This window comes from Moschus berezovskii, chromosome 13 (assembly GCF_049115385.1).
Source record: "Moschus berezovskii isolate FMDL1 chromosome 13, NW_MosBer_1.0, whole genome shotgun sequence".
Classification (NCBI taxonomy): Eukaryota; Metazoa; Chordata; class Mammalia; order Artiodactyla; family Moschidae; genus Moschus; species Moschus berezovskii.
In genome coordinates this window covers 53,566,694-53,593,527 of record NC_142472.1, presented here as the reverse complement: position 1 = coordinate 53,593,527, position 26,834 = coordinate 53,566,694, and the positions used below count along the sequence as shown (strand labels likewise).

The 26,834-nt window shown below is 40.3% G+C and overlaps 1 protein-coding gene across 6 annotated transcripts in view; it reads right to left on the bottom strand.

Annotated features, from left to right (window-relative positions):
- Nucleotides 1–5,356: 5,356 nt before the first annotated feature.
- CDK8 (cyclin dependent kinase 8) overlaps nucleotides 5,357–26,834 on the bottom strand; it is a 75,529-nt gene continuing 54,051 nt past the window's right edge. For 2 of the 6 annotated variants that reach the window (XM_055426355.2, XM_055426354.2), the window contains 9 exons: nucleotides 25,750–25,807; nucleotides 23,375–23,506; nucleotides 16,314–16,457; nucleotides 13,451–13,520; nucleotides 12,565–12,637; nucleotides 9,887–9,984; nucleotides 9,138–9,216; nucleotides 8,862–9,020; nucleotides 5,357–6,647 (listed from right to left, as the gene is read on the bottom strand). In XM_055426355.2, the coding sequence (XP_055282330.1) occupies nucleotides 6,522–6,647; nucleotides 8,862–9,020; nucleotides 9,138–9,216; nucleotides 9,887–9,984; nucleotides 12,565–12,637; nucleotides 13,451–13,520; nucleotides 16,314–16,457; nucleotides 23,375–23,506; nucleotides 25,750–25,807 (939 nt within the window). In that variant the 3' untranslated portion in view covers nucleotides 5,357–6,521. The remainder of the gene's footprint in view (nucleotides 6,648–8,861; nucleotides 9,021–9,137; nucleotides 9,217–9,886; nucleotides 9,985–12,564; nucleotides 12,638–13,450; nucleotides 13,521–16,313; nucleotides 16,458–23,374; nucleotides 23,507–25,749; nucleotides 25,808–26,834) is intronic. The other 4 variants (XM_055426353.2, XM_055426351.2, XM_088842695.1 and 1 more) reach the window with 4 other exon arrangements.

Below are 26,834 nucleotides of genomic sequence, written 5' to 3'. Positions count from 1 at the left end.
CCCTCCCATGTGCCGCTTCCTCTCCTTAAGAGAGGACAGTTCCAGTTCTCGACCCTCCATGCAGCCACTAATGGCTCCCACTGCTGTGTATTCTGACTCCTCGACTCAGGTAAGTTCCCTGAGGATTTGATGACGTCGACTATGGCCTGTTTCAGTTGTTTGGCTCCAAGTCCTCCCAGGCTACCAAACATTCAATAAATGTCTAATGAGTTCCCTACTTCTGACCCCTCAAAGAACATTGGGGTTATGAGAAAGCACACAGCGTCCCCACATGAGAGAAAGACTATTAACTGTTCAGTGACATTTTTTAGCGCTTTGGCCGTGCTGTGCGGCATGTGGGATCTTAGTTCCCTGACCAGGGATGGAACCTGTGCCCCTGCATTGCAAGTGTAGAGTCTTAACCACTGGACCACCAGGGAAGTCCTGTTCAGTAATATTTCAGAAAAGTTGGAGCCCTAGTCTTTGCAGACTTAAAAAAGAAAACTTAATGAAAATTGAATTCAGGGGGATCTTTATATAATTTTGGCCTTGGGATCATTGAGGCACTAACTCCACATACGCTCATTTAAACACTCTACTCTGATTCATGAGAGGTGAGGAAATGATTGGTCATGAAAGGATTTCAAGTTTAACTTACCTGTGAGAACTAGGTCATATTGTAAGTCTTAAGAAAAAAATCATATTTCCATATACAGAGGACACTAATAATAATTAACATTTAACATATGCTTATAAATTTGGTATGTGTTAAAAGGTTTACAAATACTGGGTTTTAAGTCAAGTTTAAGGTGCAATTGATATACAAATCACCAATTTAAACTGTATTTTGATGCGTTTTGAAAAATGTATGTGTACACAGAATCACCATACAATCAAGATTCTACCAAATGCTCACTTGTATTGCTGAATATTTTATTTCACTGAATTTATCTTGTTGTTGTTGTTCAGTCACTAAATTGTGTCTGACTCTGCGACCTCATGGACTGCAGCACACCAGGCTTCCCTGTCCTTCACTATCTCCTGAAGTTTACTCAAATTCATGTCTATTGAGTTGGTGATGTTCAGTTCAGTTCAGTTGCTCAGTCGTGTCCAACTCTTTGTGACCCCATGAATCACAGCACGCCAGGCCTCCCTGTCCATCACCAACTCCCGGAGTTCACTCAAACTCATGTCCATCGAGTCGGTGATGCCATCCAGTTCTCTGTCGTCCCTGTCTCCTCGCGCCCCCAATCCCTCCCAGCATCAGAGTCTTTTCCAGTGAGTCAACTCGTCGCATGAGGTGGCCAAAGGATTGGAATTTCAGCTTTAGCATCAGTCCTTCCAATGAACACCCAGGATTGATCTCTTTTAGGATGGACTGGTTGGATCTCCTGCAGTCCAAGGGACTCTCAACAGTCTTCTCCAGCACCGCAGTTCAAAAGCATCAATTCTTCGGCGATCAGCTTTCTTCACAGTCCAACTCTCACATCCATACATGACCACGGGAAAAACCATTGCCTTGACTAGATGGACCTTGGTTGGCAAAGTAATGTCTCTGCTTTTTAATATACTATCAAGGTTGGTCATAACTTTCCAAGGAGTAAGTGTCTTTTAATTTCATGGCTGCAATCAGCATCTGCAGTGATTTTGGAGCCCAAAAAAACAAAGTCTGACACTGTTTCCACATCTATTTCCCATGAAGTGATGGGACCAGAGGCCATGATCTTTGTTTTCTGAATGTTGAGCTTCAAGCCAACCTTTTCACTCTCCTCTTTCACTTTCATCAAGAGGCTTTTTAGTTCCTCTTCACTTTCTGCCATTAGGGTGGTGTCATCTGCATATCTGAGGTAATTGATATTTCTCCCGGCAATCTTGATTCCAGCTTGTGCTTCTTCCAGCCCAGTGTTCCTCATGATGTACTCTGCATATAAGTTAAATAAGCAAGGTGACAATATACAGCCTTGACGTACTCCTTTTCCTATTTGGAACCAGTCTGTTGTTCCATGTCCAGTTCTAACTGTTGCTTCCTGACCTGCATACAGGTTTCTCAAGAGGCAGGTCAGGTGGTCTGGGATTCCCATCTCTTTCAGAATGTTCCACAGTTTACTGTGATCCACACAGTCAAAGGCTTTGGCATGGTCAATGAGGCAGAAATAGATGTTTTTCTGGAACATGTTTTCTCCATGATCCAGCGGATGTTGGCAATTTGATCTCTGGTTCCTCTGCCTTTTCTAAAACCTGCTTGAACACCTGGTGATGTTACCTAACCATTTTATCCTCTGCCACCCTGTTCTCCTGCCCTCAATCTTTCCCAGCGTCAGGGTCTTTTCCAGTGAGTCAGTTCTTTGCATCAGGTGGCCAAAGTATTGGAGTTTCAGCATCAGTCCTTCCAACGAATACTCAGGGTTGATTTCCTTTAGGATTGGCTGGCTTTTTTCTCCTTGGTGTCCAAGGGACTCTCAAGAGTCTTCTCCAGCACTATAATTCAAAAGCATCAATTCTTCTGTACTCAGCCTTCTTTTTGGCCCAACTCTCACATCTGTACACAACTACTGGCAAAACCACAGCTTTCACTATGTGGACCTTTGCCGGCAAAGTGGTATCTCTGCTTTTGAATACACTGTCTAGGTTAGTCATAGTTTTCCTTCCAAGGAGCAAGTGTCGTTTAATTTCATCGCTGCAGTGATTTTGGAGGCCAAAAAAATAAAATCTGTCACTGTTTACACTTCCCCCCCATTTATCTATTCCTCTATAAACAGACATCCATTTGTGGGCTATAATATAAAGGTGTTTTGAACATGTATCTACAGGCTACTGTGTGGACACGCTTTGATTTCTGTTGGTTAAACTACTAAAGTGCAACTCCAAGGTCATATGGTAAGTATACGTTTAACTTTATAAGGAGAACCATCGAATTGTTTTCCAAAGTGACTGTTCTAGTTTATGTTCCCACCAGTAATGTATGAGAATTCTAGTTGTTTTTATCCTTGCCAACACTAGATTTGTTGGTCTTTATTTCCCCCTTCTATTTACTTTTTTATTAAGGAAAAATTCAGAACCACTAAGATTCACCTACTCAGTTCTGCAGGTTTTCATGTTCACTTGTGCTGCAGAAATTAGGACACAGAACAGTTTCATCAACCAAAGAAACCTCCACATGTCCTTTTGTGGTCAATTCTGATCTTGCCTGGTAGTCCAGTGGTTAAAACTCATGCTTCCAAGGCAGGGACCGTGGGTTCAATGCCTGGTTGGGGAACTGAGATCCCACATGTGGCAGCCAAAAGTTAGAAGAAAAAAAAAACAAAAAAACAAATCCCTTTCTCACTCTTGCCCCTGGCGACCATAGTTCTGTTTTCTGACCTCGTGCTTCTGCCTTTTCCAGTATGTCCTACAGGCACTCATGGGCATCCAATCAAAGGACTGTACACTTCACTTTTTACTCAGTGTGTGTGCTGACTATACTTCTATGGAAAAAAAAAAGCTGTCTTTGTAGAGCTTATCTTCGAGGAGTAGAAAAAGCATGACACAAGTATGTGTTGGTGACAGTTTAAGTGCTATGCAGAAAAACAAAGCCACGCCAAGGGGTTAGGATGCTGGCTGGTGGGGAAGGCAGGGATAGGCTGAGTTTTGTACAGAGAGCAAGTTGTAGGGGGGGTGTTGGGAGGGGGGAGAGGGGAGCCTTTGATAAGGTACAATTCGAGCTGACCTCAGAGAGGTGAGGGAGAAAGCCAAGAAGCTGGGGAAAGACAGATGCGGTGGAACAGAAAGTGTCAAAGTCTCGAGACGACACCTGTGAGGCAAGCTCCAGGGACAGCCAGGACTGCACTGGAGCTGGAGGAGGCAGGTGACGGGGCAGGGGACATACGGGAGGACGTGCGGGGCCTGGTGGGGACAGTTAGGGGTCTAGCCATCTGGAGGGGGTAAGCAGAGAAGACTGGCGGTGCAGGGAAGGGGAGGAGGTGTCGGTTGGGAGTCCCTTCAGGAAAAGTTGCATGTGGGGTGGACAGGGCTCACAAGCAGGCACGTGTGTGTGTGAAGATGCGCCAAGGCTGCCGTGTGGCCTGGACAACTGGGCAGGAAGATCCCAGTCACGGAGGTGCAGGCGGGAGTCTGCACTTGGACGTGCTCAGTCCAGAGAGAACCTAGGAACAGCTCAGATGTGCCAGTGAGGTCTAGGGTGGAAATCTGGGCGTCACAGCCAGGGAGCAAGTGTGAAGAGGGGAGGCCTGGGATGGAGGGGGAAGAGACAGAAACAGCTACAGACAGGTGCTACACAGAGACACGGGGTCAGGGGGCCAAGCCAGAGAGCCACAGCAGGAGTGTGCGTGTCATCTGTCACAGACGCGACCAAGTCCAGGAATCTGCAGCTTGGGGAGGACACTGGCAAGCCTGGGCAGCACCACCTGGAGAACGGAGGCTGATAAAGGAATAAAGGCATCTGAGAACTGTGTCCACGGAGTTTCCAGCACCCAGAGAGGAACTTGTTGCCGTGGGTTTGGCTTTTTGAAGTTCATGCAGGAGGAAAAGACAGTGGAGCAGCCTTCTCTCCGAGTCACTTAGCTGCTACATTTACTCAGGCTTTAGAGCAGTCTGGGGGCATTCTTCTTCCTGTGTAACCCTCAACCGGGGCATCAGAGCCAACTGGGGTCCTGGTTAAAATCGAAGACTCCATGTTCCACCCAAGCCTACTGAATCAACCTCGGGTACCAGCCCTGAGAAGACAGAAAGCTCTCGATGATTCTCATGTGCATGAGTTTCAAAATCACGGCACTGAGGGCAGGGAGAAAAAAACAGAAGACAATCAGAGTGGAAGGGAAATTCAGGTAAAAGGACTATGGCAGTGACCCAGAGGTGGGGGCCCTGCTCTCAGATCTGTGCCTTGTGTGAGTGAAGAACTAACATGGGAACACAAACTTAGCTTCCAAAAATTATCCATCCTGTGAGGGTCGGGCCACTCAGTTTTAGGATCCCTCAGTTCTTAAAATGTTCTAGAATGTTTTTATTTCAATGCATTGAGTTTTAAAGAAAAGAATATGTTAGTTTTTTAATCTTCTGTATTTTGTGAAGGAGGTACTCCCTCTCAAATAATTATTTGGGATAAAACAAAATGGGCTCAGCATAACACAGTTTCTGGTATTATTCTAGAAAGGGAAGGCTCATGATAATGTCTTTCAGTTAGAAAAGTGTCTATTTCTCATCTTATATTATTGCACGAAGTGTAGAGAGAAACGAATTTGTATCTAAACCTCAGGCCACCACTTCACTGTGGAGGCAGAAGATACTATCAATGAAAACACCTGAAAAAGTTTCCTCAGAGGCCACTTGTTAGGACACATTTTAAAATAAAACACCTGGGTGTACATAAAAATACAGCTGACTCCATATTCTGATTTATGAAAAATAAATTTATTACATAACACCTTGTTTTTAACAATGTTCAATTTTTTTAAATTCAGAATACTTGTGTCATTCATGTAAAATAGTTTGATACAGTACATTGTATGTTATAGATTTTCTTTTTTCCTCAAAAATTCTAAGGCTCTCCTACTCCTTCTCCTTTGCTGAAGTAAGGGCACCCTAAACAACGTGCGAACAAGTTTTAAAAAAAGAAAATGAACCGAACGAAATTTTAGTAGCACTACACCAACCAGCTTTAAAATCAGGACAAAATATCTGAATCGGATGCCGCACCTTTTTAAGGAAGTTATCACTCATGCTTTTTTCATCTTAAAGCATGCTCACAAATCAGCAACACCAACAGGAAAAATAAAACACTGTCTATGACAATCATTTTAGTTTGTTTGCTGAACCAAACAGGTTTATATCAATGACAACATATTTAATTACTATCAATAGCAGCTTTAATACCAGTCAAGTCATAGATTGAAAATAAAAAGAAACTCAGAAGTTGGAAATTAATCTTTGGGAGTTTTGAAACCTTCCTGGAAAAACTATGTGGCTTCTTGTACTTTCCAAAACAATCCAAGCAATATTCTTGGTCAAAGAACACTGATTAATGTAGAAAATGAATCAACCCACTGATAAGACATTGAAATGAAAGATGTACCGAAATAATCTCATGTTGAGTCTTGGTTACTTCGTTAATGTATACTGCGTGTTTCAAGTACCAGTTAAACTTCTGTGTGTGTGTGTGTGTACACTATTGGTCAGATAATGTTGTTACACTGGAAGAATTCACCACATACGACGACAAATGCTTGCCCCTAGCACGTTTCACAGCTTCAACTGCTACAGACTGTCACTGAAAAAAATGCATTGGTCAGTCTGAACCATGTCAAGTAAACTATGGAAGTAGCAAACCCACAACACAAACTGTGCTAGCACTTTCTTCTCAAGCCTAACTCCAGACAGCAACAACGTGGAAGCCACTACCCCAATCTGTGAAAAGCGGTGGAACTTGGCTACCGGACATCTGACTACGTGGCTGCACAGTACATTCTCATGGCCCATCCCAGGCTCCTGCCAAGAGCTGCAGGCAGCCTGCGGCACAGCAACAGTGCATGGACAGTGTCCGACGCAGCTCAGTACCGATGTGTCTGGTGGGAGTACTGTGGAGGCTGCTGGGAGGTAGTTGAGTACCCCATGCTGCTCTGCGGCTGTGATGTGCTTGGTCCGGGGTTGGGGTAGGCAGCATGCGGATTGGAACGCTGGAAAAGCAGAGGAAGAGGAGACGTGACTTGGCGTTGCTGTGGGCTGGCTGCACCCTAGGCCAGCAAGGTTTCTGTGTGTTTGAAACATCACTTATTTTATGGCAGTAATGTCATTTATTTTTCGGCAGTAAGAACTTTAAAGGTCCTGTGCTAGGTATTGGCTTTAGAATTAAAATGACAAAACCCTTAAAATCTTTTAGTGTCAAGTCTTTCTTTATGAAGGTCAGAAGTACTGCTGATAAAATAACACTAAAGTGAGTCTTACTCCTGTGCTGTGTGGTTCATTCTATTGACAGGAACGCCCCTTCATGCTATTTCGTATCTACCTGATAAATAATTTGTCTGGGACACTTACTCTTGAATGCAATGATGTATACATTGAAGAAATTCAAAGCTAATCTATATATTTTTTCAATAGAAAACTCCCAACACCCATGCATGACTGAAGAATAAAAAATGAATAGGACAAGAAAGGAAACAATAGAATTATTCCTTCAGCATTAGATATTTTTATGCTCTATAAATTAATGAACCTTGTTTTTCAGCTACAAGCGATATACAAAGGTAAAGCTACAGCTGTTGAAATGTAGGAAGAGTGGTATTCTCAATTCTAGAAGCAGCACAAGAGGTAGAGTTCAAATACCTCTAGTTTCAATCGGTTATATTCTTATTCTCAGCCCTGCAGGTCTCTCTCATTCTATTAGCTCCCCAAAACAAACACTATGGAAGATTAACTATAATACTTTCCTCTTTCAAAGATACCTAATAAATCATATAACTCGAAACTCTGCCAACCCTAGCAAAAACAACATTTTAAAGAGAGTGGGCATGTAAAACTAGTCAGAAATATCATTTTTGAAATCACTCAAAAAACCACCACAATAATGTCAACAGAGAGACACACAGCAGTATTTCCTTGGTTTCAGTGGCAAAGGTTAGAGCCCCCCACCCCCACCCCGGCTCAGGACACACACCTTGTGTGTAAACACACTCGTGTGCTGGAGATGTGCTTGTCTCCCAGGTTGGGAGGGAAGCAGCAACCATGAGCTCGCAAGACGCCTGCCTTGAAGCCCCTGCTCGCTGAGCTCACCGCAGGACAGCCACCATTCAGCAGACAGTGATCCCCAGGGCTTGCTAGGCTGCGCCCACCATGGACCATGCGAAGAATTCTGATCTAATCCCTGACGTATAGTCGCAGGCTCTGGGAGCCTTATCCATTTATTACAATCTCTCTCTTTCAGTAGGTAAATAATTCTCATGGGTCAAGTTTTCAGTACACTTCCACAGTGAATCCAGACCAGATGGGAACAGGAACAGAACAAGGTATACAGTTTTCAAAACGGGTCTGTCTGTGAAGGAATGGCTGTTGTCACTGGAGCGAATGCACAGGGAGCCGCCTAGCAGGTCCGAGTCTGCGTCCTGAGTCCACCCCAGCTTGAGGGGTGAACGAGGGAAGGGGCTCAACCTCCACGAGCCCCAATTTCCTGCCAATAACGCCTACCTCACAGCTATCATACTGCTTGGAGGAAGGAAGGTCTGTCCCTCACTGACAGAAGAGCTGGCACACCTGTCTTGACAAGCTCCTCCCATGATCGCGTCACCCCCAGCACCACCACTGACACTTGGCAAGTACTCACTGCGCACGCTGAACATTACTAAGAGTTCTAAGGACGATAACAATAATGAACACAGGCACTGGCGTCATCTGTCTAACAACTGTCGGTCTGGCCGGCCACTGCTGTCAGCTCACACTGTCTCATTTCATCCTGACTACAGCCTCACACTGACCACCACCCACATCCGACAAATGAAGACACCGAGAAGATCTGAACCACCCCCTTGAGGCTGGATGGGGTTGCAGAAATGAGACCCACCACTTCCTGAGCACCCCTGTAAGCCAGATGCTGAGGGTCACCATAGCCGCCCCCACGGCAGCAGCACAGTAGGTGTGCCCGGCTCATGATACAGATGAGGAACTAGAGCCGTACCCAGGGTCACAGAGCCAACCAACAGCACAATTTGGGTCCAATCACCCCAAGTCTGGCTAAGCCCCGTCTACTGTACCACCGGGCACCTTCCACGCCCATAGCTCTTCCCATCAATGTGTTGGCATACACGGGCGGGTCTTTTCTTAGCTACGTCGCATTTCCCAGTGCTCACAAGCCCACAGGCAGTACTGACATGCAGGTCACTGCGAGACAGCCTGAGTACCTGATAGTCTGAGGTCATGATCAGTCCACCTGAGGTAGTGGTAGGAGGGACGACTCTCACTTTCTTCAACGGGGGTCCCTGGGTGTGACTGCTGTCTTGGTTCCCTGGGTGGCCGGTCCCATTCGTGTGGTTATTGCCCGGCTGCTGCTGCTGGTTCTTCTCAATTGGTTAAACAGAGAGACACAGCTCAACTCAGAGGGAGAACCAAAGATGTCCATGCCAGAAGTCACGGGAGTACCAAACAAAGTCAGACGCCAACTGTACTTTAATACTTACTTTGTCTCCTTTGTCATCAGGTTCTTCTTCTGTTAAAAATTCTCGTTTGGGGTAAGGGATCTGACAACCGGCAAAAACACTGATCATGAGAAAAAAGAAAAAGAAAAACGATTTCTGGTATACTAACCAGTATTTCAAATGCTGCATGTAAGTGGTTTCTTGCTTTCATCTTTTAGTCTGGACTCTACCCCCCATCTGTGATGTAATAAGCATCTTTCATGCAACTGTGACACAGCAAGTCCCTTCTAACTATTGCCGTGACAGCAGGCCGCCAGGAGGGCTGCTCACTGTATAAATAATCAATAATACTCTGACAGGACTCTGATTTCTTCTTTGATCCCCGTGGTCCTTTTTTACCATCACAAACGAGAGACAGATTCTGGCAGGAATATGATTATTCAAACAGAAACTTCTCTTTTCCCCTCCATGCTACATGTAAAAGGAAAGAAAGAATGGAAACACAAATGCACTTGGGGATGGAGTTTGCAACTGTTAACTGCAAGCAGTGAGGCTGACAGTGTGTGGAACCAACCTGTCACTAACCAAATGACAGAGGCAAATGATGCCAGCACCATGCTAGCTGTAAATCCCGAGGACACTTCCGTCATCAGAGCTCACTTTCTGCCTCTCATAAGGATTCCCCTGGGTCCCCATATAAGAGCGATGGTGACTTGAAGCTGACGACTATAGAGAAAAGCAGGCACCAAAAACGTCTATGGAGCTGGTGAGTGAACAAACTGATCACTTACTCTGATGTAGGAAGCGGGTCTTCTAGGAAATAGGGGTCCTGCATAGCCTGTTCTGAGGTAATTCGCTTTATTGGGTCCATGGTAAGCAACTTCTGAAGCTGAAACCACAAGTCATAAACACATCACTGTTTTACTTCTCATAGTCACACCTGTGGCACATTGTGGGATGCTTTTTAAATTAATAATACTGCAATAGGGAGAGCATTTATTGCCCCAAATTAACTCCCCCCTGCAAGTTCCCCAATTATTCCACGTAATGTAATAATTCACATTTTAGTCATTCTAATATTCATTATCTCAGTTGGTTCTCCTGTAAGAAGTAACTAAACTCATGTCTTCTTACTCTAAACCAACGATCTTTTCCCTACATTATCTAAATTGCTATATCCAATTTAGAACAGGACTAAAATTCTTCGAGTTATTATTTTTCTATTAAAGGGAAAACTTGTAATATAAATACACTAGCCACATGTGGCTATTTAGATGTAAATCCAAATGAATCAAAACTATATTACATTTTAAAAGTCAGTTTCTCAGTCATATCAAGTCCGTTTCTAGAGCTTGGCAGCCACGCATGACTCAGGACTGCCCTACTGGACAGCACGGATTGCCGGACAGCGCTCTCCTGACAGTGAGCACCAGTCTGCAGACAGCTGTGGGGACTAGCACAGAACCACAGAGTACAGGGGCGTGTTTATGAGTGGAGACTCTAAGGAGACTGCCTGGCTTCAAATCCTGATCTTACATTTATTAGCTGAGTGACTTTGAAACAAGTTACTTAACTGCTTTGTAACCCCGTTTATCAAAGGGGGGTTAAAAACAGTACCTTTTACGTTAAGTTTATTTTCAGAATTAAATGAGTTAATATGTAGAAAGCAATTATAATGGTGCTGGGCACAAAGAAGGCACTATATAAATCTTAGCCATTACTATCATCATCATCATAACTAATATTACTTACAGAAATGTCACACTAATGTGAAAATTCAGTATCTTCTGGTTGAAATATAATTTACTGAAGGCTCTATGAAGTAGAACATTTGATGTAACATGTTATTTAAGATAGTATCTAAATGGTGGTCTCTTGGCTTATAATCTCTGACCTCACACCATCATTTCCAGGCTTCAGAGCACTCCAGAATCAGCCAGGGAGCACTTCCTAACAGCCCCAGATGACTTTGGTGCTACTGGACTAGGACACACTCTGATAACCATGAAACATGTGGAGACTGTGGGAGATGATACAATCGAGAACAAAAGGACAGAAGATATGCTTAAATGCAGATGAAATGCTGAGATGGTGACAGTTTAATTTCAATAAGCTGATATTTCAGTAGAAGCACAATTTTATTTTGAGACTGAAAGGAAAAGCATGGATTTGCTACTTAAAACACCCAACAGGTTTAATGAAATTACATTAGAGCTTTCAGATGGGACTACGCAAGACAGTTACCCTAGTAAAAACAAGCAGGTGAGTGGAAAAGAAAGTTGGTCTCTGGAGTGTCAGTGGTGGGGGTGGCCAGAGTCCTCAGACTGGAATGAGCAGCAGTGAGCAGGGCGGGTGGTAAGGCAAACCCCTTAAGGCGGGACTTCTGCTCTACCACTGTCACCAGTATTTTGTTAGAATAAATAAGGCTGTACCTTTGAAGGATCTAACTTACCTTCCAATTTGGGTACTACCTTAAGGATATTATAGGAAGCCATGATTTGGATAGTAATACACTGTATGGTAATATGGTCAGTTGAGCACTGTCTTTTAAGTTGCTGACTAGATATGAAATGTATGATACAGGACATGATAAAACATTACTGCAGAAGTAGAAGAGTAGAAGGAGAAGAAAAAGCAGAAATGGAAGCAATATTTGCCAAGTGGCCTGGTACTAAAGGAAATTTTAATCCTTTCAAGGTAGAAAAATTCCCATTTAATGAACTCACTTAAAAATACTGGGAAAAAAGGATTAAAAGAATTTTAAGCCAAGCCAAATACAACTTGCTACCCCCAATCCTCCTTTATATTACTTTCTTTTGAAAAACATAAAACTGAAAAACATTTTTAATTGCTATAATATAAAAATGGAAATTTCATTGTAAACAAATTTGACAACAGTTGATTATAATGTCACAAGTCACCTCGACAGTGCACAGTTAGATCCTAGGTCAAATCATTTTTCCACTATGCACTATCTACATACTGCATCTCTCATACTCTTCCAGAAAAAGCACACAATCACAGCGTCCCTGAAGGACCTTTAACAGCTAAGTTTATAAGCGGTACCTTGGGAGTTAAAATCCCGTAAACAACCTTGCAAAGGACTGAAATAAAAAATAACCTCTAAACCTTATTTCTGAACAGTAAGACTGTTTTCATTTTGATTCTTTGAAATTTTAAAATAACTGATGAAAACCAATTAACAGAATTAAAAAAAAGTGACAGACTTGGTTCAATGATTGTCTTTAGAAAATTAAATGTAACAAACATTAAGGCTGTCAAACCTGGGTTTGGAAAAACCTGGGTTTTGATATCATTACTAGTACACACCAACAAGAACTCTCCATTAGTATTACTATTAAAGAACTCTAAGAATACTGAGTAACCACAGAAATTGAGTCAAAAAAGTCAGGTTGGGTTAAATAGGTGGGAAAAACATACTTCATTAGTACTGTTCTCTAAAACTTACCAAGTGGAATGCTTTACTATCTGGTTTAACTTTATGTTTTTCCATATACTTGATAAGGCTGCAGTTGGTATACCTGAAAGAGAGACACTATGAAATATCTATATTAGATCTGAGATTAATTTAATATTGGGTAAAATTTTCTGAACAGAATTGTTTTAATCATAACCAACACAGAACATACACTGAAAATGGTATTAAATCAATTTTACACTTCATTCAGGGCTCCCACGAGTCAGTTTTAAGTGGACATCACTGATTAAATGCAAGATAATTTCATGAGTAACATACAGACTGCTTAGCTTTTGTTCACATGAAGGCTATCGCAACAATGATCTTAAATAATATATGGGTCAAGAGTTGAACTCAGCCTTACTAGTAAGCTTAAATAAATACAAAATTTTCGAACACTGTCATATGTCATATAGGTCTGTAAACTGCATGTCCCAATACCCTGATCCTGCTGTGAAAACAGATGAACCGTTCCTTTTTCTCTATTAAAAAACTTGCTTAAATTTACAACCCAACCCAGGAGGAGCAGGCAAGTGGCTACCAGCAAAGGTTGGTTTGTTTCAGTCTCTTACTGCTTCAGTTGTAATACCTTTCACAGATGCAGAGCTTCCCGAAAGTAATAAATATGGAAAGAAATGAACTGACTTTTCCCCTCATATCCAAATCAGCTGCTGATATTAGATATTTACCTTCTTGTATCACCATTCAAACATCTTAAGAAATGAAGACTACCACAATGCAAAAACATTTATTACAGTAAGTAAAATTATTTAAGAGACTAGTCTTCTGTCAAGTATTCTATCATGCTGAGTATTCAATCTTATCCTGAGTATTCTAGAAAAGCAAAAATCAACAGTCTATCTTCTTGCCAACTTACGTATTTCTTCTGAAATCTTTCATTAATGTTGAATGTTCAGGCATCTTTTTTATATCTTCCCAATCTTTATCTGTGAAACACATTGATACAATTTTATATTGTCTTCCTATTATCAAGAACTTTAATAAAGGTGATTTCACTTCTCATTACATGTCCTACATTTTAACCTCCCTGAAAGCACAGACTTCGAATAAATGGTGAGCTGCAGTAAACATCTTTAACTGTAAATGCATTCTTCATACGTTGTGTTCTCTCTTTGTTTTTTTTAAACTTTTTAAATGTCTGTTTTCTCTATGTTTTACTATAAGGTATCTCAGTTTCTATACTAAGACACCAACAAATTACAAAGAAATATTTCCATTATTAAATAGTTCTGTTTTTATCTGTAAAACCACTTTTGTCCCACCATGTCTTGGTTAATCCAGCAACCGATCTTTTCAATAGTAAATGCAGTATCTTCCCCCTCAGCAGCTGTAAGCTGTCCTTCTTATGTGGCCCTCCTTGCTGCTGCTGCTGCTGCTAAGTCACTTCAGTCGTGTCCGACTCTGTGTGACCCCATAGACGGAAGCCCACCAGGCTCCCCCATCCCTGGGATTCTCCAGGCAAGAACACTGGAGTGGGTTGCCATTTCCTTCTCCAATGTGTGAAAGTGAAAAGTGAAAGTGAAGTCGCTCAGTCGTGTCCAACCCTTAGCGACCCCACGGACTGCAGCCTACCAGGCTCCTCCATCCATGGGATTTTCTAGGCAATCGTACTGGAGTGGCTTGCCATTGCCTTCTCCGGGTGGCCCTCCTTACGCTCCCCTTATTAAATACACTGCTTTACGTGGTAATCAAGGTAAGCAGTTACAGCTGTCTGAAACACAGAGTAGGATGTATGAGCATATGAACAAGTCAGCTAGTACCTGGGCTAGTTTCAATAATACTAACAAAAGCAACCCCAGCTACCGGACCCAACAGGTGGAAACGTCTTGGTCAGTTTTGCTGGCATTAGAGTTACTCAAACACCACACGCAGTTTGAGAAGCCTGCTGTCCCCATCAGGGGGCGTTACTGAGAGTCCACAGGTGCCCACATTCTACCAGGTAGCTTCACGGCACCTCAGCTTTTAAATGAGCTCCAGAGGTTAGCTTCTCTCTCAACTGCCTTATAAAAGTATCTGCTATCTAGCCTCCAGATACCACATATTGTCAACTAAATACATACTTTAAACTCCTAAGTGGAATTTTCTCCTTGACTACCTCCTTGTTCCAATTTCTTTATTTCTGTCAATTTCTCAAGTAGAAATCTTGAGATAATCTTTTATTTTTTTCTTCTAATTACAGGCTTACTCTAAAAATTTATACCATTATCCTTTCTTCTCCATCCAAATCACTTTACACGTGGGAGTACTGCTGTAGGTAAGAAGTGGTTTCCTGACTTCAGTTAGCCCTCTTAAATTTTTACATAACCCTGCCATAAAAATCTTTCTAAAGTAGAACACAAATCACAGTCCTAGTTCTCAAGAACTTTTCATAGATTCTCCTTCTTTAGAACATCAAATCTAAATTCTATTGCCTGGTTTTCAGATTCCCTATAAGCAGATCCCAACGGTGGAACCACACCCTAAGAACCATTTCAGAACCATCTCCTGTGGAGGCCACCCCTCCTCCAAGCCCCTGTAAGTCAGGCTCCTTCCCCGGGGGACCCCTGAAATAATGAGTGCATTCAGAAGTGGGAAGAAAAGGCCATTCTTCTCCATCTACTCAAGCTACTCCTATTCTTTCAACATTCTACTTAGAGTAGCTCAATGTCAATTCCAAGAGGGCAAGAATCACGTCTGTTATAGCAACAATATTTTACACTTAATACAGTGCCTGAAATATGGCAGGTGCTCAATAAATATTTAGTGAATAAATGAAACTCCCATCTCAACAAAGCAATCTTTGTAGAAATGTTGGTCAATTCTGGACAAAGGTAGCTACTTTGCACTTACTGATAATTAAAGGGAATGTGTAATTATAACTCCCAGATATTTCTATATTAGTTTTGAGCCACTGACCTGAGAAATATTCCTAATAATAAACAACTTATTGTTTCTTATTATTATTTCAATAATAAGTTATTGATATTTTAAGTTATTACTATACATTTATTAATAGTGAACTTATTGTTTATTATTTCAATACTAAGTACTTGACTAGCCAAGACTATGCAGGCATTTCAAATGGCGAGTGATGGACTTCTGTTCTCTGGCACAAGGACTGGGCTGGGGCTGGAGCTCTAAAGCCCGTGACGAGATGCCCCAACAACCACCTCCCAGCGGCAGTCAGAGCAGGCCTCCTCGCTGTGCAGGGCTGGGCCTTCACTCACATCCTGCCTGTTCTAACTGGAAAGAATGTTTTTACCGACAAGGGTTATAGAGCAAAAAATGCTATGATTCAATACAATGTGTTTCAAGTAGAAACAGTCTTCAAAATCTGTATTCAAATACCAAACAATGACATTATTAAAATGCTATCAGACAAAAAGACATGCTCCTGAATTCTATTCAGTTGCCAATGGTGAGAACTAAAGGCACTTTTTAAACGCAGATACTGCAAATATTTTATCACTTTAAATATTAAACAAAACAAAACCAAAAACAGAAATGAAACAAAAATACACTCCTCAAATTCAAGAAACCCATAAATATTTTTATGCTAATATGTGAACTCTACAAATTTTGCTATTTCTATGGGACTTTGATTAATGCAAGTCATAAATATAAAGAATTGAGTAAGAATTGAGTAGCTTTCATCAGCTAAAAATACACATCCTTTCAACGAAGACATCTAAGTTCAAACAACAGTGATTTAAAAACAAAAACAAAAATATAATGTGTACCTGCAGGAAATCCCATTACATTGAATATTCTGTCCAGCTGGTCATGGTGATAAGGATTACTAGTTTTGATGTCCTCTTGTCGACAGTGAAATATTGGTTCTGACGTTAGTAGTTCTGCAAATATACACCCTATAGCCCAAATATCTTTAAAACAAAAAACAAAAACAAAAAAAAAAAAGAAAAGAAAAAAAAAAAGGAAGGAAAAAAGAAAAAGAAAGGAGGAAAATAAAGTGGATCTTTCCAAAAGAAAATGCATCTTTATCTTGGCAGGGAGTGCTTTTTCATTCTTTTTCTCCCCTACTAAGTCATATCAAATCCTAAGCAATTATAAATATAAAAATATTGTTTGTAAATATATATTCCCACCCCATCCACCCATTTTTCATTCCTTGTTATACCTCCATCCCACCCAGTGGTTTCATTCCAAATTCAATCAAATTTATTACCTAAAATTTTTGGTGAGTTTAAGTGCTTCAAACATTACCTTATCTGTGAAATACATACAAAGCTGCACACAGAGCATAGGAACCATAAATAAATAAAACCAAACAAACAAAAAAACAAACAGAAAACCCAAACAGCCTTGGAAATTGGGCATACTTGCTGAAAACAATCAGCACCATATTCTGAGGTAAAAAATATTTTTTATTTTTTATCTAGTTTATGGACTTATTAGCTTGTAAAGTTTAATAATTATCCTCCTTGTGTTAGCACTAGTTAGCAAGGTGCTGTTCCAACAGAAAAAAGACAATGCCTGGCCTCAAATATTCTGACAAAATAGCATTCCTCCTGGAAGGACTTTCCGTTCGAAGGGTTTCTTCATGCTATAGCAGTGTCAGATTTTGCAAATTTAAGTGTTTAAAAGACAAGAAAATATGGGGCAAAATACTACCTTTCAATAGGCACAGAGGCTATAACTTCATAAGAATTATTTAAAAGCCAGGCAAATGGATTCCTCTGTATACAACAAATTTCCTGCACTTACTTTAAGATACAGGCTAACTTTCATTCATATTAAATTCCTACTAATAGAACTATTAGAAAGATAAATATGCCAATTTATAATCTGAAGCTGCAGATACTCCATTTCTACCCTTAACAAATCCCTAAACCAGCAATGGCAACTTCCCTACACTCAGGACAGTGCTGTGCACACAGCAGACAGTAAACGGTGTCTCACTGATCTAACCAATACCTGTGGCAAACATAAAAACTATGTGAAGTGAAAGTCGCTCAGCCGTGTCCGATTCTTTGTGACTCCATGGGCTTTACAGTCCATGGAATTCTCCAGGCCAGAATCCTGGAGTGGGTAGCCTTTCCCTTCTCCAGGGGATCTTCCCAACCCAGGGATCGAACCCAGGTCTCCCACATTGTAGGTGGATTCTTTACCAGCTGAACCACAAGGGAAGCCCTAAATAACTATAGGAGGACAGTTGAAAGTGAAAGTGAAATCGCTCAGTCGTGTCCGACTCTTTGCGACTCCATGGACTGTAGCCTACCAGGCTCCTCCGTCCATGGGATTTTCCAGGCAAGAGTACTGGAGTGGGTTGCCATTTCCTTCTCCAGAGTATCTTCCAGACCTAGGGATCGAACCCAGGTCTCCCGCACTGTAGGCGTGACGCTTTACCGTCTGAGCAACCACTATTAAAGCTGATTATTCAGACCTGTTAATAAAGGTCACTTAAATAGAAAGTGGGGGGGGGGGAATTAATTAATAAATAACTGGGAATTCCTAAAATCTAAAACTGGAATATACATATTTCATCTAAAATCACCACTTATATTTCAAAATAACTAGTTAAACCTCTATTTAAGATTACAAGCAAGACTATAAGCAAGCGATTTTAAAAATGATGCTGTCTGCTCATCAGTTTTCTCCCCCATCAGAGAACCAAATCAGGCCAACACCACCTTATGAAAAAGGCTCCTCAAGAAATATAAGCCAGGATATCTTCGTTTTACCATCAGAAAGTAAACAGGAAAGTTAATTATTTTGTGATTATTCTTTTTATGTGGGAACCCTACAGTAAGGTGACTGATCATCTCAATCCGAAGGAAGAAGGTAGGCAAGCTACGTGGGGTCAGTGTGCATCTTTAAAACCCTACTCATGGCACCCAAGAGACACTGTATCAACTCAGCCTGGTAATGAAAAACCCCAACAAAGAAAATAAAACATGTAAAGAAAATAGTTTAGCTACCCTCACTTGACATTGCTTTAAAAGAAAAGTCAAGAAAGTAGGAAAAATACTGAAACTTGTTTAACTTTACCCTATTTAACTTCTTTCTTCATGTGTTTTCTATTATCTTTCACCTGTTATCAATTTCACCATCCTTCCCTCCTTCAAACCCTGACCCAGACAATAATCATGAATTCGAGTTCGCTGATCAGGCTGTTACTTCAGATAAATTTCTGAATCTTTGTCAATAAGTCTCTCCCTACCTTGCCGATTTTTTCAGATTGTGCTAAATTCATAAGTCCCTTCTTGCTCACCTACCTGTCAAATTTCTTCTAGAAAAACTTTTCAAATTAAAAACACATAAACCCCATCTACTTCTCAAATTCTGTAATGCTCGTGTGTAGCTACAGAGCTAACCAGGCAAAGTAGACACCAACTGGAAGGCTACGCAGACCCAAATTGGGGGAGGGAGAGATATATTAAATTTGTTTTAATCATTAATTATAAGCCTCTACCTTAATACAAGACTAAATTCTCATTCTCCCCGTTTTACTAAAGTTTACACTTTAGAAAAACTTTTAAGGCTGCCTTACTGACAAAGAGTTGATTCCCCTCTTTCACCCTTCTCCACAAAGTCAAACAAAACCCTCAACACTCAAAACTGAATTAAAAACTTTGTCCCCATGAGTAACGAGCCTATCTCTGTTGACTAATCTATCATTTTCTCTCCAGTTTAATGACTTGGTTCGCAGTCTCCTACAACGGAGTGAATGACCACGGCACCAAGACCTACTTACAGCAAGGCTGGGAACAGGCGGGCTCGTGGGCTCAGATTTCCCCCACGCTCTCCTGCTGCCTGTTAGTACCTTAATGTTAACACGACCCACCTAACTCCACTGGCAGGTTTAAGCCTTCTCAGTGATGTCACTAAAATGAATATATTCAGCTAATAATACCTAAGTTCAACCACAAAGGTTCCTCTATCTGTTTCAGGAAGTCCAAGTGCTAGGAGAGTGCACTGACAGTGGTCTGGAGGCCCTGTTGAGAACCTCACTGCACCCCTGGGCTACCCACCTGGGAGCAGGAGGAATGTAATGGTGCAGGAGAGACTGGAAGCAAGCTTAGAAGTTTCATTTTTCACTTGTGGATTCTAGCCCTTATTCTTAAAAATGTATATAAAAGTGATTTATGTATGGTTTCTGTCTCTCAAATGAAAAAGCAATCTGTAAGATCCTACATCATTACTTTTTTGATCCAATGTTTTTTTCTTAAATGCAGTTGTTATCACTTTAGTTTTTTTTATTATTACTAAAATTTATTTATTTTTTTATTAAAGGATAATTGTTTTACAGAATTTTGTTGTTTTCGGTCAAACCTCATTGGAAGAAAGCATCCTCCAGAACTGCCCTGGGCCGGGCCAGGCATGCTCGTGGGGACTGGCATGGACCTTGGTGTCAGTTACCTGCCCCCATGTTAATCCCCTGTGCTCTTCCTAACCCAGAAGGCAGTGGAGTCTATCCAAGGGCACAGAAAGTTCAGAGTTAAAGGGACCCAAGAGATGATTTAGGTTAAATCCTTGTCTTCAGAAAATGAGGTTGTGAAGGACACATTGTCCCCCAACCCCCAGAGTGGCGCAGCTAAGGCGACGTCAGAGGGCTAGGCTTCTGCTGTTCAAAGATGGCAACATATTTTCCACACATATTCATTCTGTTTCTCAAATGGATGGAGATCCCTTAAGAGTAAACGACATAATTTTCATTCATTTTGGTTTCTCTTAAGTTTTAAAAAGCCTAATAGTTATCCAATAACTTTTGATGTTAATGAAGAGGAAGGCCTTTTACTACCCAAAATATGCACCCATTTGAACAAGGGAATCTTATCTAACAGCTGGTGAGTCCAGCTTTGTGACGAATAGCCCTGACCTAGAACTGCTAAACTGCTCTGGAAGGTAACAGCTTATTCAGATCTCAACACTCACAATGAAAAATGGGTTTCTTAAGAAAAAATAAAAAGATAAATGATGAGCCAGAGTCACACACCTATGTGACAGTTTATTTTTTCTTCAATGTATATCAATTCAGTCTCAAGTTTTCCATTAATAGCAGCTACAAGTTGGTAATTACTTTTTTATTTGTATAGTCTTTAAATATGTCTTACCAAAAGTAGCACTGCTTTTAAATATTCATTTTCTCGGTGGAAAAAAAAAGCTATGTATGATATTAGTTTACATGCTTAAACATTGAGAATACACTTGTAAAAAAGATAATTAAATGTATGTTTAGGTAGTAATATACATTGAAAACCAGGACTAGCTTCAGTAATCTTTACTTTTCCTCCTAATTGACTTTTAAAAAAATAAAATATTTATTTTGGAATAATTTTAGATTTGTAGAAAGGTTGCAATAATAGCACAGAAAAGTCCCATATCTAATAATCTACCTTTATTTTTCTATACAGTAAAATGTGATCTCAAAGCAGATATAAAGATTAGTGAACATAAAAGGTTTTACGAAAAAGGACACACTGACTTCAAGATTGCTACGAGGGAAAGAGCACAACCATTGCTCCTTTCCCCTCTGGATACACACTGAAGTGACAGCAAAGCCCCAGTAACACAGAGCATGGAAAGAGACCATCAGGGATTCCCTTGGCAAGGAACCACTTCTCACCTGGGGCCATGCAGCCAATGGCCTCCAGCGGTGACAGCTGGGCACAGCCCACCCACTTAGGGGATTTCAGACACCACATACAGCTACCAGGACGGGGAAGGTGGATGGTGTGACCAAGGAAGTTCTCCCTGAAGAGGGAGAATTGTGACCAAGACCTGGATGAAGACACATGTGCAGATCTGACTGAGCAGAGATACAGACAAAAATATTTCTGGAGACAGTTCAGAGAAGGCCCCAGTCCATAGTATTATTGTTGGATGGGAAGCAGATGTGTCCTGCACAACTCAGGAAAGATTCTGTACTTGGAAATGTCAAATACAAAGACCTTGAACTGTGGACCACCCCCACTGCCCAACTTCCCAAATGCCCTGAGACTACCAGGTATACAAAGATTGGGCTAAAGGTTGGAGGATTCTTCCCTAAAGAATCTGAAAGTCCTCAGAGCAAAGACTTGTACATGCTGGCATTTAGGTTCTCCATTAATGGTTGCTCTTGGCTGGATCATTCTAAAGTAAAGCCTGCCAGCCTCGGAGCTCTCTGATCCATGCATACTAAGTTCCCAAGCAGCCTTCTGTAACCTGAGTCTTAAATGCAAAAGAGACATCGAGGGTCAACAAACAGTTGAAGAATACTAACCACATGAAAGGGAGACTAAGACAAATCAATGAAGAGAGTGACTACAAAGAAAACACAGAGAACAAGAAAGGGTTCTTAGAAATTAAAAAGACAAAGGTAAAAATAAATAAAAAATAAAAAGACAAAGGTAGAAAAACATGAGCAGAAAAGTGGTATAAAGGATACCAGTCCAAGAAATCCAACATTTGCCTACACTCAGCTTTGGAAAGAGAGAAGTAAAACACAGAGGCGGAAATCAAGTCTACTTCAAGAGAATTTTCCACAGACAGAGGATATAAACCTCAAACTGAATGGGCCTGGAGGTGGCCAGCAAATCAGTGTGAAACACAAGGATGAGAAATCCTCTGTTTTCAGGAAACACAAAACCCCACAGAATCCACCACCATGTGAGACCTTCCGTTAGCAACACTTACACCAGAGCACAGTTGAGGAGCCTCACCAAACTCTGAGGGAAAATCACTTTGTAGCTGTAACTTTAGTCCCTGCCAAACTGTAAAGTATGACAAACTCATTTTTTTTCACAAATACAGAACTAGAAAATTTACCTCTAAGACAGGTTACCTGAGTAGCAAAGTAAGGGATGAAATACTGAAATCCAGAAAGAAACAGATCCAACCCAGATGAACAAAAAAAGGAAAAAGCAAGATGAAAATCGATCCAGAACAGAGCAAAGTATAAAAGAGCTGGGGATGGAGTTACCCAATAAGATAAAAATGGGTTTAATACCATTCTGGAGAACGTAGAACAAGTAAGCAATAAAGGCATATAAAAACAGAGGCACGAAAAAAATGAAAGACAAAATACGTAAGAAAAAAACTACTTGATGATAAAATTCTACCAAATAAAATGAAGCAGAATAAAGATGTTATAAAAGGATTGTGGTATAGCTGTGATAAAAGGTGGCAGCTGAATATCAAGTCCATTACAATATGTAGTTAAGTATAAACAACAGTGGGCATTATGGCTTGCAAACAGAAAATAAATGCTGTAAACATCAACAAAGTGCTAACAATAATGATGATGATAATGACTGATATTATTAAGAGAGCTTATAAATTGAGAGGCTGGTGGGGGAACAAGTAGAAGAGCACTCATTTCCTAATTCTTCATACAGGGAGATAATCAATACTAATAAAAACTGAAAAGTGAATGACCATGTTCTCAGCTCCTACCTATTTTCATAATCTTCTTTTCCTTAATTTTAAGGGAAATCTTTTAGAAGCTAGTATTTCTTTTGCCAAAAGAAACATTTGTCTGAAGTTCAATGATTCAGAAATTTTACTGTGTTTATTTCTCTTTTTCACCTAAAATTAAAATAGTTTTTACTTAGAATTCATAGTATGGGCCCATATATTTAAAAACCTTTTTAGCATCTGTTTATTTATCAGAAATAGATGTCTGGAGTGGTATACCCCTAATGCCAATGATGGTATTTCTAGACAGTAGAACTTTATGTTAGTTTTTGCTCTTTTATAATTTTCTGTATCACTTGACCTAAAAAACATACAGACATATGTATATTTCACAACAACAAGGCCACTTAAAAAATGTCATGGAACTTTAATTAGTTTTACTCACCAATAGCTTTGGTATAATGTCTTGCTCCAAGAAGTAATTCTGGGGCTCGGTACCAGAATGTGACTACTACTGGATCCAAATCTGCTAAAGGCTTCAAAGGTGAATTAAATAATCGGGCAAAGCCCATATCAGCTGTAAAAAATAATAATAATAATAATAATAACAATGCTAAATAAATAATTTTTTACAAATATAATTGATGACTCTAATTTTACTATTATTATTTAGTAAGATACAAAACACGTGAATTCTGTGGGGAAAAAAACAAAAACAAAACATCTCACTCCTTTCAGAAGTCTAAATATAAGCCAAGGTTGAGATCTTCATTCATTGCAAACTACTGCCACTGGGTTATAGACTCACTCTGCTGCCTGAGGTCCAGGGTGACCCTACCTCTCCACGCAGATTTCTTTCCTTCTGTCTTACCACCAGGGGGACAGGGCTGTGCAGTCAGCCGCATGTTCATTCTTTTTACTGGTCACAAGTACCAGGGAACTGGATCAGTTAGGGTGAGGCTTCCCGCTCCCGGTATCTGCACCAGTAAGCATGCTCACTGGTATAAGCTGATGGACAATATGACAATACCACTATTTCCCCCCATTTATTTGGGTTGAGTTTTTTCTTTAATTTTAAAGAATTGTGATTGTTTTTTTAAGTCAGAAAAGACTTTAAAGATCATATAATTCAATCACCTCCCAGGGCAGAAGAAACTGATTTGACAAATGTCAACAACTCGTATCTCAGAGCTGGAGCTGTGTTGAGATACAGTTCACAGCATTTCGCAGTTTACTATGTAGTGTAGTTATTCAGGCACAGCTGTTTGTCCTAACAAACCATGATCTTAACAGATAAAAATGTTTTTGTCTTGCTATCCCTTGGAATATCAAGTACAGTGTCATTACATAGAGCTGCCAAATACACATTGAATGAACAATCACTAGTTATACCACCTACTCAAAAATTTCAAGATTCATCCACCATTTGTTTGATTTTGCTCTCCTAATACACATTTTTAATGAAGCAGGCCTTAATTGATCTACTTAGAGAGGTTAAAAAAACCAACACAGAAATGTGGCAAAGAACTAAAACCATGAGTCGGATTACTAAATACTGATTTACAGAAGAATGTATCTTAAGTGTGACTTCTTGAAGCTATTGATATCCCCCAAGCCTGTCAACATCATACATGTGACACAGAAATAATTCCAAACGAGATTATTTTTAATATATAAATTTTCCCCGAGTCTTACAGTAGCAAACACATCTGTAAATACTGTCTGGCTGGGTCTTTTAGACTGTACATGCTTTGAACTTACATTTGAATTTGATGCCACCACGCTGGTTGGATGAAATCTGCTAAATGCACCCCTAAGGACCTAACAGGCATTTGACGCTACGTAAGGACCGACAGGGCCTGGTTCTTAAAGCAAGCCAATTGACTAAGAGCATTCTGAGATGCATCAAATGTTTGTCAAGAATTTTGCAGTTCATATCAAGGGTATTTTCAGAGTCTAATTAGAAGGAGAAAATGGGATTGGAGGATCTAAAGGGGAGGATATAAAGAAGGGTTGGGTGAAGTGGTACAAATCAGCTGATAATCACAATTTATACTAAATTTGGAAATCAGAAATTCCTATTTATTTTGTTATATACTCCCATAATCCTGCTGCTTTAAAATTAAGATAATTTGGTTACTATATTTCTTCTATCCACACACAAACTAAATAAATGTCACAAACACAACTTGGAAATGACAGTGAAAAAATAGGATAAATAAATCTAGCTCTATCCTTGTAAGTTATCAGACCAGAAATGGGTAAAATTTTGCACTGATACATAAGAAAACAGAGCTATTAGAAAACAAGCAGAGGTACAGAAAGCTCGTTAATTCTTTTCCCTTCAGGCAAAGGCGTGTAAGAACCTACCCAGCCTCAGTGGTATTCTTAGTTTGTAATCCCTGACCTAGATGAGGCTAACAGAAGGATATGTTCGGATCGACCTGGCTCAGGGAAACAGAATGGATGGTATGATTAGTAGTTTGCTGTACGCCCTTAGGACTAAAGGCGAGGCTGGCTTCTAACAGGGATAGAAGCCACTCACCTCTACAGGCTATTTTTAATGAAGGCAAAAAATTTCTAAGAAACTCACATGGCTTATTTTATAATTAAAACACTTCAGTCTCTAAAGATTGTCTGACATCTTTCGAGAGTGTGAAACATTTTTCACTTTTAATGTATACTCTTTAGAAATGGCTTCGATCACATGGAACTATATGAATAAATGCATATTATTACAGCAAAAATTAGAAGTGATAAAGCTGCCTGAAAAAGTTTTAAAAGAGTGCTACGCTGTGACTTATCAAAGATATAACATACCAATTTTTACTCTTCCTCGCTCAGGACCTTCACCCATAACTAAAATATTAGCAGGTTTCTGTGGAAACAAAATAGTGTTTTTTTTCAGTAGACAGTAGTGGTTTCTTTTAAATAGACAATACGCCAATATAACATAAATCCACCTTTAAAAAAACCACATTTACTCAAAAATTAAAATCAAACACAGGAAGTCACCAAAGAAGCTTTGTGTATGTGTGTGTGTGTATGCCAACTAATATGCAACTTCATGAAGGCCAAATATGGTAGTGCTTTCTCCAGGCAGAGCGAGGGCTTTTCTTGGCGCTGTTATCAGTCTGCTTTCACTACTGTGGAACATCTGGCAGAAAGTTACAATGCTCTGCTTCCTTCTAACTCTTTCAATTATATAAAATGCCCTGCAACTTTAAGGGGAAATGTATCTTCAAATATAATATAACACTGTATTATTAAAATAGAAAGTTAATTACAGGGAAGGGGCCACCTGATAGCTTTCTTTTTTGTGGGGGAGGACCACATAGTATATATCTATGTTTCAAACAAACTATAGAGAAATCAATGTAAGACCCTTTTCTAAATGAGTTAGCATAGTAGAAATTTTCCATGACCTGAACAGTTCTCATTTTTAAATAAAAAAGGAAACTAACATATTAAAATGAGATTTTACAAAAGTAATACTTCAAACAGTTTTTAAATGTCTAAAAACAGCAAGATTAACTGTCATCTAAAATCTGTTATGGTTGTATCTACCACACTATCATGCAATGTAAGGACTGCCCCTCTTGTGGAAAAAGGGAGAAGGGAAGGAAGGCAGAGGAGGAGGGAAGGCGGCGGCCACAACCTCTCTCAGGCTGCCATCCTGCTATCCGCCTGACTTGACTGCAGTTCTACCAGTCTGCCAAATAAGAGCGAAACCTGAGCTCAACCCTTTCAAACGCAGATCAAAGCAATCTTGAAGATCAAATTAAAGATCTTAATGTAGGCTGTGTACAGTGGGAACCAGGTCACAGGCTCCCCTGACCATATTTAACAACAGCCTCTATGCTGACAAAAATGTGACTTCCAGGACAATACTCTGCTGCTGCTGC